This window comes from Nerophis lumbriciformis, linkage group LG24 (assembly GCF_033978685.3).
Source record: "Nerophis lumbriciformis linkage group LG24, RoL_Nlum_v2.1, whole genome shotgun sequence".
NCBI classification, from domain to species: Eukaryota; Metazoa; Chordata; class Actinopteri; order Syngnathiformes; family Syngnathidae; genus Nerophis; species Nerophis lumbriciformis.
In genome coordinates, this window is record NC_084571.2 from 18,962,501 (window position 1) to 18,976,550 (window position 14,050).

At 31.6% G+C, this 14,050-nt stretch overlaps 1 protein-coding gene across 3 annotated transcripts in view; it reads right to left on the minus strand.

The window, feature by feature from the left end:
• Positions 1 to 477: 477 nt before the first annotated feature.
• The window catches only part of acsl2 (acyl-CoA synthetase long chain family member 2), a 129,479-nt gene continuing 115,906 nt past the window's right edge, over positions 478 to 14,050 (minus strand). For all 3 annotated transcript variants that reach the window (XM_061981761.1, XM_061981760.1, XM_061981759.1), the window contains exons 18-20: positions 7,686 to 7,787; positions 2,355 to 2,431; positions 478 to 2,290 (exon numbers count right to left, since the gene is read on the minus strand). In XM_061981761.1, the coding sequence (XP_061837745.1) occupies positions 2,152 to 2,290; positions 2,355 to 2,431; positions 7,686 to 7,787 (318 nt within the window). In that variant the 3' untranslated portion in view covers positions 478 to 2,151. The remainder of the gene's footprint in view (positions 2,291 to 2,354; positions 2,432 to 7,685; positions 7,788 to 14,050) is intronic.

A 14,050-nucleotide genomic window follows, 5' to 3' on the forward strand; every position in this document is an offset into this window, starting at 1 on the left:
GCCAATAAATAGCTTCACACAAACATTAAGCATGAGTGGAAGAAAGGTTTTTGTGTTATCATTCATATTCTCTGAAGAATGGCCAAGAAATCATAAATTCTCCCAGGGTATGTAAACTTATGAGCACAATTGTACATACATATATATGTATATATATATACACATATATATATGTGTATGTATATATATATATATATATATATATATATATATATATATATATATATATATATATGTATGTACATATATACATACATATATATATATACACAAATATAAATATATACATATATTCATATACACAAATATAAATATATACATATTTACATATATACACACATATATATACACCCATATATACATATATATACACACATATATATATACACACATATATACATATATATATATACACACACATATACATATATATATATATATATATATATATATATATATATATATATATATACACACACACATAAATACATAAATATCCATCCATCCATCTTCTTCCGCTTATCCGAGGTCGGGTCGCGGGGGCAGCACCCTAAGCAGGGAAGCCCAGACTTCCCTCTCCCCAGCCACTTCGTCCAGCTCTTCCCGGGGGATCCCGAGGCGTTCCCAGGCCAGCCGGGAGACATAGTCTTCCCAACGTGTCCTGGGTCTTCCCCGTGGTCTCCTACCGGTCGGACGTGCCCTAAACACTTCCCTATGGGAGGTGTTTAGGGCATATATATTTATACATACATATACACAGATATATACACATCTATATACATATATATAAATACATATATGCATTTATGTATTTATATATCTCATGACTAATACAAATGAATGAACTGAAAAATCCCAGTTACCTTCAGGGGAAATTCAATTGGAATTATTTTTAAAAGCAAAGCGGTCGTACAAGTTCACGTTTATAAAGAGCGTACTTTTTTTTTTTTTTTTTTTTTACATTTTTTTCCTCAAACTTCATTCCTAAACAAAAATACCAAACATGTTTGTTGTTGTTGTTTTTTTTTACTTTTGAAATGATTTTTGATCAAATGTATATATTAGTTTACTCACTTAAACATGAGGGATTTTCATACTTGGCGCCATCTTTGAAGAATGCTAAATTCTATGTTAGCATGCTAACGCTTTATGCTACCATTTGAACATGTCCAACATTAAAAATCATGAATTTTGATACTTGGCGCCATCTTGAACGCATACTAACTTCCCCTATGGGTGCATGCAAATGCTAAAATGTTAGCATAAAATACATTAGCATCCTCGCATGTTTCACCTAAAATATGATGCATTTTGCCAGCTTAGAAGTATGCTAACATTAGTAATACTATTCTGTTGTGTTTATATACGAGACACGCCGGCTAACAAACGCTACAAAAAGCCATTCAAAAGGGTCTAAATTTAAAAAAAAAATTTTTTTTTAATATTTGAGTTTATTTTTAACTGTCTGGGGACTTTCAATTTGAATGATTTTCAAAGCCAAACAGGACATGAAAGTCAAACATTTTTTTAAAGGGCATAAAAACATTTTTGTTTTTTTACTCTAGTGCTCAAACTTCAATCCTAAACAAAAATACCAAACCATTTTTATTTTTTTTACTTCTTGAAAACCTTTTGATAACATGTCAGTTTTCAATGAGTGTATATACTTTTATAACATGATTTCCGTCACTAATGGAAACCCTTGACATGATGTCATCACCTTTGACATGATGTCATCACAAGGCCTTCAAAAGGCACCACGAAAAAAACTTTACATGTTTCATATTTTTAACCCTTGAGGGTTAAAATTGTAATTCTTCTAAGACAAACAGGACATAGAACAGTTTAGATGTTTTTACTCAAACTTCAGTTCTCTGTAATGTTTAAAAAAAATTCCTATTTCATTCATTTTTTGAAGGCTTTTAAGATCAATTTTCAGAGTAAGTTTGCTTTAATGGAAACCTTTGACGTGATGTCAAGGCCTTCAAAAGGCTCGAAATAAGACGTCCTTCCAAAACGTGGACTTTAATGTCCTGTCAGGCTTTGAAGGGAATACAAATGGACTTAAATATATTTAGAAGAAGTTTTTAGGCTGACTTGGGAAGAAAACAGTAGTATTCTGTGAGAGTGTTTGCAAAGCGAAAGCTTGTTTTAGTCACATGACGTCTTGCTGTACATGGCGTGGATCTGCTCCTGGAAGACTCGGCGGATGTCAGCACGTCGGCTCTTCAGGGTGGGTGTCAGGAGGCCATTGGCCACGCTGAAGGTGTCAGAGTGCAGGTGGAGGTCTCTCACCTGCAGGAGAAGGGAGGAGTCAGCACTTTGGTATTTCTAGCAGCCAAGCAGGCGACAACCTCACCTGCTCAAAGGACTTAAGTCCTGCTTTCATGCCAACAGCCCTCATGTCCTCCAACATAGCCGCCTTCACGTCCTGTCCAGCACACACAGGGGCCACTTTCATAATGTTGTACAATAAACATACATGTTGTACAGTAAACATACTTTCATGATGTTGTACAGCAGACCTGGGCATTCTGCGGCCCGCAGGCCACATCCAACCCGCGAGAGGTCAATCATAAATTACAAAATAGATTTAAAAAAGTATCTATGTCAAGTGTGCAATACAACGATGCTGCTTTTGTTTTTAAAAGCGTTATTTGTATTACTTCCGTGTGGACGTATGCGCGTGTGTGGTTGTGAGTGAATGTGAACAGCGGCAATCACAAATTACAAAATAAATGTAAAAAAAAACATCTATGTCGTGTGTGCAATACAACTGTGCTGCTTTTATTTTGAAAAGTGTTATTTATGGACGTATGTCCGTGTGTAACCTGTGAGTGAAGGTGCACAGCAACAAGTGATGCCCAGTTACCACCGAGATGTCAGCTCACTCTAAAAAAAGAAAAGTTGATGACGAATGGCGTGTTTTCAACAAGACATGGACTGCCAAGTATTTCTTTACATAAATTAAAGGTAAAGCCGTGTGCTTAATGTGTGGTACACAGGTTACTGTGTTTAAAGAATATCATTTGAATCGCCACTACACGACGAAGCACGAGGAAAAATACCGGAATCTGTCTGATGAAGCGCGCGCAAGGAGGCTGATGCGTTGATGGTAAAACTGCAAACCCAACAAGGACTTTTTGCCAAATTTCACATCCCCAGATATGCAGCCGTCAGGACAAGTTTCGTCATTTCTCACAAAATCGCCAGAAAAAGTAAGGCGTTTTCTGACGGAGAGTTTTTTAAGAAGTGCTTATTGAACTCTGTTGCGCTGATATGCCCGGAGAAGAGGAGTGCATTTGAGAACGTGTCACTCTCCCGACGCACTGTAACGAGCTGGGTTGAGACCATCGCTGGAAACTTGGAGCTTCAGCTGAAGAACAGAACGTTTTTCGCTGGCTTTGGATGAGAGCTGCGATGTACATGACACCGCCCAGCTGCTCATCTTCTTACGTGGGATAACTGCAGACTTTCAAATCACGGAGGAGCTGGCAGCCATGCAGTCAATTAAAGAGACAATCACAGGTAATGACTTGTTCACATAGGTAAATGCGTGTTTGGACATGTTAGGACTGAAATGGGACAAGCTGTCAGGTGTGACAACAGATGGTTGTCCAAATCTGACGGGGTAAAATGTTGGACTTTTAAAGAGGATGCAGGATAAAGTGACAGAAATGGACATTTTTGCATTGTATTATACATCAAAAACAGTGACGTGCAGTGAGGTTCATGACTGGTGAGGCACTGACTTCATCACAGTCAGATTTACAAACATATGAACCCTAAAGAGTATCTTATTCACCATTTGATTGGCAGCAGTTAACGGGTTATGTTTAAAAGCTCATACCAGCATTCTTCCCTGCTTGGCACTCAGCATCAAGGGTTGGAATTGGGGGTTAAATCACCAAAAATGATTCCCGGGCGCGGCGCCGCTGCTGCCCACTGCTCCCCTCACCTCCCAGGAGGTGAACAAGGGGATGGGTCAAATGCAGAGGACAAATTTCACCACACCTAGTGTGTGTGTGTGTGTGACAATCATTGGTACTTTAACTTAACTTTAACTTTACACATACAAACTGTAGCACACAAAAAAGCACATTTAATAAAAAAAACATTATTATGGTCTCACCTTTACTTATAAATGAAGTCCACAACTAAAGCCCTCACTTAAACTTTCCACGTGCAAGATTGAATCTATTTAAAAACGTGTAACCGAGGGTTTATAAATGTCGCCTATACTGTATGAAACTACAAAATAACAAACACGGAGGCTCCAGTTTACACGAGGACCACTTTATTTACCTTCTTTCAAAAACCTCCGCAACGTGACATCACTTCCGCTCTTAGCGCCTTCAAAATAAGAGCTCAAGGCATATACTGTATAACAGCGCATAACAGGAACTTAACATCACAAAGAGGAAAGCCCATGAAAATAGGTTACAAAAGTTATTTAATAAGAAGCCAAAAAGTGCAAAAACAATAATGTTCGTGTTGGAGGAGTTGTGAATTAGGTACACCTGCAGTCTGCAGGTGTATCTAATGTTGTGTCCATGCAGTCATTCACAACTCCTCCAACACCAACATTATTGTTTTTGCACTTTTTGGCTTCTTATGAAATAATTTTTTAAAATAGATTCAATCTTGCACGTGGAAAGTTTAAGTGTGGGCTTTAGTTGATATAACAATTCTACGGCGGGGGTGCAGGAGGCGAGCCTCACACAGTGCGTCTTTTGCAGCCGTTTTATGATCGCTCAGCACAAGAAATACTTTACACACATACAGTTGTTGACAAAATACACTGTACATTATATACCTCAGCTAACTAAACTATGGAAATGTATAATATAGTTCATATAGCAATACATTCTCACTGCACAGCAGGCCAGCAGTTAGCCGAGTCATTGCGCAATCCATGTTGCGGCACTGAGTGACGTGTCTCAACTGGCTGCTGTTCACCGCACCGTCTCTTCTCAGTATTTGAACGGCAAATGTGAAAATTCAGCGATTTTGAATAAAAATAATCTAAAACTGGTGAAGTTAAATGGAAAATAACTTTATAGTATAATCACTGTATACATATAACAATTTAAAAAAAAAAAAATCTTTTTACATTTTTTTTCTTTCCATGATGGCCTCTAGTGACTGCACGTCACTTTTTTTTTATTCAAAAAGTGTTGTGTAAGACAGTGTTAAAAATAAAACCATCAAAAGCAATCTGCTTTTGTATAAAGTTAGGTTAAATGAAATTATTATTATTATTATTATTATTATTATTTATCTTACGGTACATCAAAAATAATTTGAGCAAAGTTTAATTGAAATATTGTCGGTGTGGCCCTCCAGCAGTGCTCGGGTTGCTCATGCGGCCCCAGGTAAAAATTAATTGCCCACCCCTGTTGTAAAGTAAACATACATGTTGTACAGTAAACATACTTTCATAATGTTGTACAGTAAACATACTTTCATAATGTGTACTGTAACCATACATGTTGTACAGTAACCATACATGTTGTACAATAAACATACTTTCATAATGTTGTACAGTAAACATACATGTTGTACAGTAAACATACTTTCATAATGTTGTACAGTAAACATACTTTCATAATGTGTACAGTAACCATACATGTTGTACAGTAAACATACATGTTGTACAATAAACATACTTTCATAATGTTGTACAGTAAACATACATGTTGTACAATAAACATACTTTCATAATGTTGTACAGTAAACATACATGTTGTACAATGAACATACTTTCATAATGTTGTACAGTAAACATACTTTCATAATGTTGTACAATAAACATACATGTTGTACAATAAACATACTTTCATAATGTTGTACAGTAAACATACTTTCATAATGTTGTACACTAAACATACATGTTGTACAGTAAACATGCTTTCATAATGTAGTACAGTAAACATACTTTCATAATGTGTACAGTAACCATACATGTTGTACAGTAAACATACATGTTGTACAATAAACATACTTTCATAATGTAGTACAGTAAACATACCTTCATAATGTGTACAGTAACCATACATGTTGTACAGTAAACATACATGTTGTACAATAAACATACTTTCATAATGTTGTACAATGAACATACTTTCATAATGTTGTACAGTAAACATACTTTCATAATGTTGTACAATAAACATACATGTTGTACAATAAACATACTTTCAAAATGTTGTACAGTAAACATACATGTTGTACAATAAACATGTTTTCATAATGTTGTACAGTAAACATACATGTTGTACAGTAAACATACTTTCATAATGTAGTACAGTAAACATACTTTCATAATGTGTACAGTAACCATACATGTTGTACAATAAACATACTTTCATAATGTTGTACAATGAACATACTTTCATAATGTTGTACAGTAAACATACTTTCTTAATGTTGTACAATAAACATACATGTTGTACAGTAAACATACTTTCATAATGTTGTACAGTAAACATACATGTTGTCCAGTAAACATACTTTCATAATGTTGTACAGTAAACATACATGTTGTACAGTAAACATACTTTCATAATGTAGTACAGTAAACATACTTTCATAATGTTGTACAGTAACATACATGTTTTGCAGTAAACATAATTTCATAATGTTGTACAGTAAACATACATGTTGTACAGTAAACATACTTTCATTATGTTGTACAGTAAACATACATGTTGAACAGTAAACATACTTTCATAATGTTGTACAGTAAACATACATGTTGTACAGTAAACATACTTTCATTATGTTGTACAGTAAACATACATGTTGTACAATAGACATACTTTCATAATGGTGTACAGTAAGCATACATGTTGTACAGTAAACATACTTTCATAATGTTGTACAGTAAACATATTTTCATAATGTTGTACAATAAACATACATGTTGTACAGTAAACATACTTTCATAATGTTGTACAGTAAACATACTTTCATAATTTTGTACAGTAAACATACATGTTGTACAATAGACATACTTTCATAATGGTGTACAGTAAGCATACATGTTGTACAGTAAACATACTTTCATAATGTTGTACAGTAAACATACATTTTGTACAATAGACATACTTTCATAATGGTGTACAGTAAGCATACATGTTGTACAGTAAACATACTTTAACATATTTTCATAATATTGTACATTAAACATACATGTTGTACAGTAAACATACTTTCATACATGTTGTACAGTTAACATACATGTTGTACAGTAAACATACTTTCATAATGTTGTACAGTAAACATACATGTTGTACAATAAACATACTTTCATCATGTTGTACAGTAAACATACATGTTGTACAATAAACATACTTTCATAATGTTGTACAGTAAACATACTTGTTGTACAATAAACATACTTTCATCATGTTGTACAGTAAACATACATGTTGTACAATAAACATACTTTCATAATGTTGTACAATAAACATACATGTTGTACAATAAACATACATGTTGTACAGTAAACATGCCACCACCGACTGTTGTTAGCACTAACTAAACATTCTATGTCATTTGTTTCAACATTTTCAAGTAAAAATACTAATACTACAGTAATATTGGTCACTAGGCCCACACAAAACATATTCTATGTCATTTGGTTCAACATTTTCAAATAAAATGCAAGAATGACAACTTACAGGGTTTTGACAGAGTTCTTCATAGGAGCCCACAAGTCCTCGTTTCTTAGTCCAGTCTCCGATCACCTCAGGGTCTGGGACGACTATACCTACCAGATAGGACTGCACACGAACACAGGTCAGTACTTTCACAACCACAACTGCTTCTTCATTAGAGGAGTCTCGATATTGGAGCTTTCAGTGTTGGTGGATACCGATACTGATCTGATGCGATATCAGCAGGAATCTTCCATACTTGTGGTATTTTGGAGCGTGGAATGTTGGAAAAGTACAATGAGTCAGAGAACAATTGTCGGTATGAAAAACACTGACCTATCCAACTAGTATGCTGTAATTAACTAAATTAGAGTGGGAATTGTTTTTTGGCGACACCTAGTGGTCCTAATAACGCATTAGTAAGTTGAATTATGCAGACACGTTTGTTACTGTATAAGTTTGAGTACGATAGCTTTTCTATTTTAGTCATGCCATTTACAAAAGGTAAACATGCTAGGCTATAGGCTACCAGGAGCAAGCAGCTACACAACGGTTAAGCACACAAGCTAGACATCATTGAACAATATTGCAGTGTAAAACAGCACATCTGTCAATATAAACAAGTGTCAACTAATTATAGTTGCATATTAATTACACATACAAAGTCTCCAAGGCATGTTAGAAAGTATCCAGTAACAAACGTGTCCGCATCATATGATGTACTGCATCATGAGCTTAATTTAAGGAATCATTGTGGTCATTAGGTGTCACTAACATCCCACACTACCATATTCTATGATTTGTGCTGATATCGTATCATATTAATATCGGAATCGGCCAATCCTTAAGGCTCTGATAACGGTATCATATCGGAAGAGAAAAAGTATGGGGACACACCCACTTTTAGATGTTGATTGGCTTCACACAAACAGGACTGCTTGTATTGGATATTATTGTTTTGTTTTGTACTGATATGAAGATAGAATCGAACCATTATGTATCATCATAGTGGTTGTAGATTGTGGAGGTGTACAACTGCACTAGGGAAGGATACCAATCACATTTGAAACTGATACGGTACAATTTTTTGTTCTGTTGTGCGTGTGAATAAATATTGATTGTTGAAAGAGCTCAAATGATCTAATTATAATAACTGTCCTATCCAGTTATTTTATTTTGATTATAACTGTCCTGTCCAGTTATTTTATTTTGATTATAATAACTGTGCTGTCCAGTTATTTTATTTTGATGATAATAACTGTCCTGTCCAGTTATTTTATTTTGATTATAATAACTGTACTGTCATCTTATTTTGATGATAATAACTGCCCTGTCCAGTTATTTTATTTTGATTATAACTGTCCTGTCCAGTTATTTTATTTTGATTATAATAACTGTGCTGTCCAGTTATTTTATTTTGATTATAATAACTGTGCTGTCCAGTTATTTTATTTTTATTATAATACCTGTGCTGTCATCTTATTTTGATGATAATAACTGCCCTGTCCAGTTATTTTATTTTGATTATAACTGTGCTGTCATCTTATTTTGATTATAATAACTGTGCTGTCCAGTTATTTTATTTTGATTATAATAACTGTGCTGTCTAGTTATTTTATTTTGATTATAATAACTGTGCTGCCATCTTATTTTATTTTGATTATAATAACTGTGCTGTCCAGTTATTTTATTTTGATTATAATAACTGTGCTGTCCAGTTATTTTATTTTGATTATAATAACTGTGCTGCCATCTTATTTTATTTTGATTATAATAACTGTGCTGTCCAGTTATTTTATTTTGATGATAATAACTGCCCTGTCCAGTTATTTTATTTAGATTATAACTGTCCTGTCCAGTTATTTTATTTTGATTATAATAACTGTGCTGTCCAGTTATTTTATTTTGATTATAATAACTGTGCTGTCCAGTTATTTTATTTTTATTATAATAACTGCTGTCATCTTATTTTGATGATAATAACTGCCCTGTCCAGTTATTTTATTTTGATTATAATAACTGTGCTGTCATCTTATTTTGATTATAATAACTGTGCTGTCCAGTTATTTTATTTTGATTATAATAACTGTGCTGTCTAGTTATTTTATTTTGATTATAATAACTGTGCTGCCATCTTATTTTATTTTGATTATAATAACTGTGCTGTCCAGTTATTTTATTTTGATTATAATAACTGTGCTGTCCAGTTATTTTATTTTGATTATAATAACTGTGCTGCCATCTTATTTTATTTTGATTATAATAACTGTGCTGTCCAGTTATTTTATTTTGATTATAATAACTGCTGTCCAGTTATTTTATTTTGATTATAATAACTGTGCTGTCTTGTTATTTCATTTTGATTATAATAGCTGTACTGTGCTGTCCAGTTATTTTATTTTGATTATAATAACTATGCTGTCATCTTCTTTTGATGATAACTGCCCTGTCCAGTTATTTTATTTTTATTATAATAACTGTGCTGTCATCTTATTTTGATGATAATAACTGCCCTGTCCAGTTATTTTATTTTGATTGTAATAACTGTGCTGTCATCTTATTTTGATTATAACTGTGCTGTCCAGTTATTTTATTTTGATTATAATAACTGCCCTGTCCAGTTATTTTATTTTGATTATAACTGTCCTGTCCAGTTATTTTATTTTGATTATAATAACTGTACTGTCCAGTTATTTTATTTTGATTATAATAACTGTGCTGTCCAGTTATTTTATTTTTATTATAATAACTGTGCTGTCATCTTATTTTGATGATAATAACTGCCCTGTCCAGTTATTTTATTTTGATTATAATAACTGTGCTGTCATCTTATTTTGATTATAATAACTGTGCTGTCCAGTTATTTTATTTTGATTATAATAACTGTGCTGTCTAGTTATTTTATTTTGATTATAATAACTGTGCTGCCATCTTATTTTATTTTGATTATAATAACTGTGCTGTCCAGTTATTTTATTTTGATTATAATAACTGTGCTGTCCAGTTATTTTATTTTGATGATAATAACTGCCCTGCCATCTTATTTTATTTTGATTATAATAACTGTGCTGTCCAGTTATTTTATTTTGATGATAATAACTGCCCTGTCGAGTTATTTTATTTTGATTATAATAACTGTGCTGTCTAGTTATTTTATTTTGATTATAATAACTGTGCTGCCATCTTATTTTATTTTGATTATAATAACTGTGCTGTCCAGTTATTTTATTTTGATTATAATAACTGTGCTGTCCAGTTATTTTATTTTGATTATAATAACTGTGCTGCCATCTTATTTTATTTTGATTATAATAACTGTGCTGTCCAGTTATTTTATTTTGATTATAATAACTGTGCTGTCCAGTTATTTTATTTTGATTATAATAACTGTGCTGTCCAGTTATTTTATTTTGATTATAATAACTGTGCTGTCATCTTCTTTTGATGATAACTGCCCTGTCCAGTTATTTTATTTTTATTATAATAACTGTGCTGTCATCTTATTTTGATGATAATAACTGCCCTGTCCAGCTATTTTATTTTGATTATAATAACTGTGCTGTCTAGTTATTTTATTTTGATTATAATAACTGTGCTGCCATCTTATTTTATTTTGATTATAATAACTGTGCTGTCCAGTTATTTTATTTTGATTATAATAACTGTGCTGTCCAGTTATTTTATTTTGATTATAATAACTGTGCTGCCATCTTATTTTATTTTGATTATAATAACTGTGCTGTCCAGTTATTTTATTTTGATAATAACTGCCCTGTCCAGTTATTTTATTTTGATTATAACTGTCCTGTCCAGTTATTTTATTTTGATTATAATGACTGTGCTGTCCAGTTATTTTATTTTGATTATAATAACTGTGCTGTCCAGTTATTTTATTTTGATTATAATAACTGTGCTGTCATCTTATTTTGATTATAATAACTGTGCTGTCCAGTTATTTTATTTTGATTATAATAGCTGTGTTATTTTATTTTGATTATAATAACTGTGCTGCCATCTTATTTTATTTTGATTATAATAACTGTGCTGTCCAGTTATTTTATTTTGATTATAATAACTGTGCTGTCCAGTTATTTTATTTTGATTATAATAACTGTGCTGCCATCTTATTTTATTTTGATTATAATAACTGTGCTGTCCAGTTATTTTATTTTGATTATAATAACTGTGCTGTCCAGTTATTTTATTTTGATTATAATAACTGTGCTGTCCAGTTATTTCATTTTGATTATAATAACTGTACTGTGCTGTCCAGTTATTTTATTTTGATTATAATAACTATGCTGTCATCTTCTTTTGATAACTGCCCTGTCCAGTTATTTTATTTTGATTATAACAACTGTGCTATCCAGTTATTTTATTTTGATTATAATAACTGTGCTGTCTAGTTATTTTATTTTGATTATAATAACTGTGCTGCCATCTTATTTTATTTTGATTATAATAACTGTGCTGTCCAGTTATTTTATTTTGATGATAATAACTGCCCTGTCCAGTTATTTTATTTTGATTATAACTGTCCTGTCCAGTTATTTTATTTTGATTATAATAACTGTGCTGTCCAGTTATTTTATTTTGATTATAATAACTGTGCTGTCCAGTTATTTTATTTTTATTATAATAACTGTGCTGTCATCTTATTTTGATTATAATAACTGTGCTGTCCAGTTATTTTATTTTGATTATAATAACTGTGCTGTCTAGTTATTTTATTTTGATTATAATAACTGTGCTGCCATCTTATTTTATTTTGATTATAATAACTGTGCTGTCCAGTTATTTTATTTTGATTATAATAACTGTGCTGTCCAGTTATTTTATTTTGATTATAATAACTGTGCTGCCATCTTATTTTATTTTGATTATAATAACTGTGCTGTCCAGTTATTTTATTTTGATTATAATAACTGTGCTGTCCAGTTATTTTATTTCGATTATAATAATTGTGCTGCCATCTTATTTTATTTTGATTATAATAACTGTGCTGTCCAGTTATTGTATTTTGATTATAATAACTGTGCTGTCCAGTTATTTTATTTTGATTATAATAACTGTGCTGCCATCTTATTTTATTTTGATTATAATAACTGTGCTGTCCAGTTATTTTATTTTGATTATAATAACTGTGCTGTCCAGTTATTTCATTTTGATTATAATAACTGTACTGTGATGTCCAGTTATTTTATTTTGATTATAATACCTATGCTGTCATCTTCTTTTGATAACTGCCCTGTCCAGTTATTTTATTTTGATTATAATAACTGTGCTATCCAGTTATTCTATTTTGATTATAATAACTGTGCTGTCTAGTTATTTTATTTTGATTATAATAACTGTGCTGCCATCTTATTTTATTTTGATTATAATAACTGTGCTGTCCAGTTATTTTATTTTGATTATAATAACTGTGCTGCCATCTTATTTTATTTTGATTATAATAACTGTGCTGTCCAGTTATTTTATTTTGATTATAATAACTGTGCTGTCCAGTTATTTCATTTTGATTATAATAATTGTGCTGCCATCTTATTTTATTTTGATTATAATAACTGTGCTGTCCAGTTATTGTATTTTGATTATAATAACTGTGCTGTCCAGTTATTTTATTTTGATCATAATAACTGTGCTGCCATCTTATTTTATTTTGATTATAATAACTGTGCTGTCCAGTTATTTTATTTTGATTATAATAACTGTGCTGTCCAGTTATTTCATTTTGATTATAATAACTGTACTGTACTGTCCAGTTATTTTATTTTGATTATAATAACTATGCTGTCATCTTCTTTTGATGATAACTGCCCTGTCCAGTTATTTTATTTTGATTATAATAACTGTGCTGTCATCTTATTTTGATTATAATAACTGTGCTGTCCAGTTATTTTATTTCGATTATAATAATTGTGCTGCCATCTTATTTTATTTTGATTATAATAACTGTGCTGTCCAGTTATTGTATTTTGATTATAATAACTGTGCTGTCCAGTTATTTTATTTTGATTATAATAACTGTGCTGCCATCTTATTTTATTTTGATTATAATAACTGTGCTGTCCAGTTATTTTATTTTGATTATAATAACTGTGCTGTCCAGTTATTTTATTTTGATTATAATAACTGTGCTGTCCAGTTATTTCATTTTGATTATAATAACTGTACTGTGCTGTCCAGTTATTTTATTTTGATTATAATAACTATGCTGTCATCTTCTTTTGATAACTGCCCTGTCCAGTTATTTTATTTTGATTATAACAACTGTGCTATCCAGTTATTTTATTTTGATTATAATAACTGTGCTGTCTAGTTATTTTATTTTGATTATAATAACTGTGCTGCCATCTTATTTTATTTTGATTATAATAACTGTGCTG